Source organism: Myotis brandtii, unplaced genomic scaffold (genome assembly GCF_000412655.1).
Source record: "Myotis brandtii unplaced genomic scaffold, ASM41265v1 scaffold929, whole genome shotgun sequence".
Lineage (NCBI taxonomy): Eukaryota > Metazoa > Chordata > Mammalia > Chiroptera > Vespertilionidae > Myotis > Myotis brandtii.
Window position 1 is genome coordinate 71145 of NW_005371832.1, and position 3342 is coordinate 74486.

The 3342-nt window shown below is 41.8% G+C and overlaps 1 protein-coding gene across 1 annotated transcript in view; it reads right to left on the reverse strand.

Annotated features, from left to right (window-relative positions):
* GLTSCR1L (GLTSCR1-like) overlaps positions 1-1792 on the reverse strand; it is a 43226-nt gene extending 41434 nt beyond the window's left edge. The window contains exons 1-3 of the mRNA XM_014532996.1: positions 1747-1792; positions 1310-1358; positions 1155-1223 (exon numbers count right to left, since the gene is read on the reverse strand). Coding sequence (XP_014388482.1) covers positions 1155-1223; positions 1310-1358; positions 1747-1787 — 159 coding nt within the window. The 5' untranslated portion in view covers positions 1788-1792. The remainder of the gene's footprint in view (positions 1-1154; positions 1224-1309; positions 1359-1746) is intronic.
* Between the last annotated feature and the right edge of the window lie 1550 nt (positions 1793-3342).

Below are 3342 nucleotides of genomic sequence, written 5' to 3' on the forward strand. Positions count from 1 at the left end.
TATATTAAATACAATTTGAAAATTTCTTTAACGTGAAGAAAAAATTGAAAGTAGATCAATCAAGAATGAGTGGTCCAATGTGCAAAGCTGTAGGGATTCTCAGCCCGAGCTGCTAGGGTTGGGGACAGATGATGCAAAGAACTACGTAGAAAAGCCGGGACTGGTGCACTGGACCCCAGTCAACCAGCAGTTGAAATGGGACGAATGTGGTCTCGGTCAGCTGGGCACCATCTCAGGACTTGGAGAATCATAGGCTTCAACGCAGTAATTTGGGTATCGCCTCCAGGCAGGACCCCTGTCCTCCAGGTCAGGCTTCCTGTGTGGATGCTCCTGGAACTTGAGAATACAGGCTCTAGAACCCGGTGGCCTGCGTGAGAATCCTAGCTCTGCAACCCCTGGCTGTGTCATTTGGGGAGTACTAAGCTCTCTGTGCACAGTTTCCTCATCTGTAGAATAAGGATAATAACAGAACCTACTTCATAGAGTTATCGAGAGGATTAATGAAGTTAATTATGTTAAACCGTCAGTGCCTCAAACATACTAGATAAGTTTCAGTTATTATTATTCTTGTTTGAGATGAAAATATTTAGCATGTAACTACAATTAAGAATAATTTATTTAGCCGAAACCGGTTTGGCTCAGTGGATAGAGCGTCGGCCTGCGGACTGAAGGGTCCCGGGTTCGATCCCGGTCAAGGGCATGTGCCTGGGTTGCGGGCACGTCCCCAGTGGGGGGTGTGCAGGGGGCAGCTGATCGATGTTTCTCTCTCATTGATGTTTCTAGCTCTCTATCTCTCTCCCTTCCTCTCTGTAAAAGATCAATAAAATATATTTTTTAAAAAAAAGAATAATTTATTTAAAGCTATGTAACAAGGTTCAAACTTTGTAATACTACTTTCTTAGATTATAACATTTCTGAGTCAGTTTAAAAAGAAAGTTGAAAGCTTAGGAAAATGGCATAGTAAATCTCATACAGCTTGTCTTGGCTAAGTTAAAAGTAGAAAATGTCAGCATATTCAATAGATTTCCTTTCTATGTCAGTTACAAAAGACAAGGTAATCATTCTTATCCTGATACAAAGGCAAGTAAAGCCTCAATTCACAGGCATCAATGAGACAGAAACACTGATCACCGCATTCAGTCTCTCATACTCACACTAGAGTTGGCGAAAATTGAATTTGAATTGGCTGCAGAATATCCTGCATTAGTCAAGTCATCATTGCTCTGCAAAGGCACAAATTCAACAGAGATTACTTTAACTGCAGAGAAGAAACAGAAGTTACATCTGCGGCGTGCTAAGTATTACTTACAGATTTATTACTAGGTCCATGCAGAAAATAGTTCAGTGCTTGTGGGTCTCTAGAAAACAATGAAAAAGGGGAAAGCAACCATAAATGTGATTCTTTTTCCCAGGGTAAAACAAAAATGACACAATTGCCTGAATAAAATTATCTCCCTATTTTAATTCATTAGTAGTTTTTCGTCTTACTTTTTTTTTTTTAATTGATGTTGTTCTATTTCCTATTACCATTCCTGGGACTTGTTAGAAAATAAATTTAATAAAGATAAATAAAGCATTACCTAAGTTTGATCCCTATCAACCCGAGTCTCTTTACTTGTTAATCCATACTATGATGATTAATTTTTACTTTAAAAACCCATCTGGTTTTAATATGCTTCTTAGGTTGTTTTAGTAGAGGAAACCTCACACAATTGATTCACCCTGATTTTGGAACGAGCATCTTACCCAATAAGATCAAGGAGACACGAGTCGTCATCATCATCCATGACAACTATAAGAAAAGGAATAAAAAAACACTGTTTCAGTGAAGTGGATTAAAGCCAGTAGCACCCATGCAACCTACAAATATACTATGTACTTTCCTAGATAAATAACTGTACTGCATGTGAGTTTTTCCTCTAATTGCTGATTATTAATGGGATTTTTGTTTGTGTGTGTGTGATCATTCAAGAGATAAAGTATTCAATTTAAATAGTTTTTATTGAACACTAATCCTTAACTTACAAGTCAAAAAGGAATCTGGACAAATCAAAGATAGTTGGCAGCAACCCCTCATGCAGATTCCCCAACCGGACTGTAAACCATCAACAGCAACTTCCTCAAAATGTATCATGACAAGGGGAGAAAGAATATTTTTGTTTTAGAAAAAGATCTCATGGATACAGAAGTCTTTGAATTTTGTGACTGGATGTTTCCAAACATGGTGAGCAATCTGGATTCCTTGCCGCATTTGAGCTATCTTTAGGAAAACAGAAAAGGCGCTCTCCCTCCTTTTTGAGACAGAAGAGACACCACAGTCCAGGCAGCACTGCCTCAGGCTTTGCCCCGAAGGTCCCAGGTTCCTCCCTCGGCAGCAACGCTACCAACTGTTCAATTCCAAACAATCTATATCCAAACACTATAAAATCTCAACCCCAATTCCCCCAGCTCCGGGCCCAGAACTCCCTCCCTCCCAGCCTTCGGCAGCATCTGCTCAGCCAGCACAGTGACTGTGTTCTGGCTCAAACAATAACAACCCACAAATTCCAAGAGCAGTTCTCTCCCTTTCTCCTCCCTCCCCCGAGATCCTGAGATGCGGGAAACTTACACTAGTGATCCGACACCTGGCAACACTGCTTCACACCCATTTCGAGCCATGCGTGGAATAACTTACATCACGGAATGCCAAGGCCAAGAGTTCTGGAGCGGTTGGAAAGGGCAGTGTGTGAACGGCAGTTGGACGGAGGAATGAAATCCTGAAGAGATGCCCAGAAATGGGACACGCCCGAAGAAGGCAGAGGGATCATTTCTACTTAATGGTTTTTTTCTCCCTTAAAACTGCCATCTCCTCTCCGCTTCCCCCAAACTGCCCATCCTATCAGTCACGGGCTAAACAAATATAAAATCGACTCCTGCTCACGGAAGGACACTTGCTTTCCTCAGGAAGGGTCTGGAAGGGGTAAGTACCCCGGGCGTGGGACTGGCCCCTGGGTGGATGAACTTGTTCAGTTGCTGAGTGATCCGGGAGATTACAATCCATTTGAGTGAAACTTCAGGGGAGAGGAGAGGATGTGTGCGACAGGAGGAAGAAAGAGTTTATCAAAAGGTCACCTCCATGGCTTAAACTGTCCAAGGGGCAGCTGGTAAGTGAAAAGTGCTCTTAGGACTAAGATGTGGAGGTACTCAGGGCATGCTGGAATGACTGTACTAACATAATGTGACTTTTGAGGAGTGAAAATGGCCCAGGAAGGAAAACAGGAAAACTGTTATTAAATAGATATGTAGAAACCTGTGTGAAGGGCTTCCCCTAAATCTGATATTTATTATGGTAGAATTGCATTG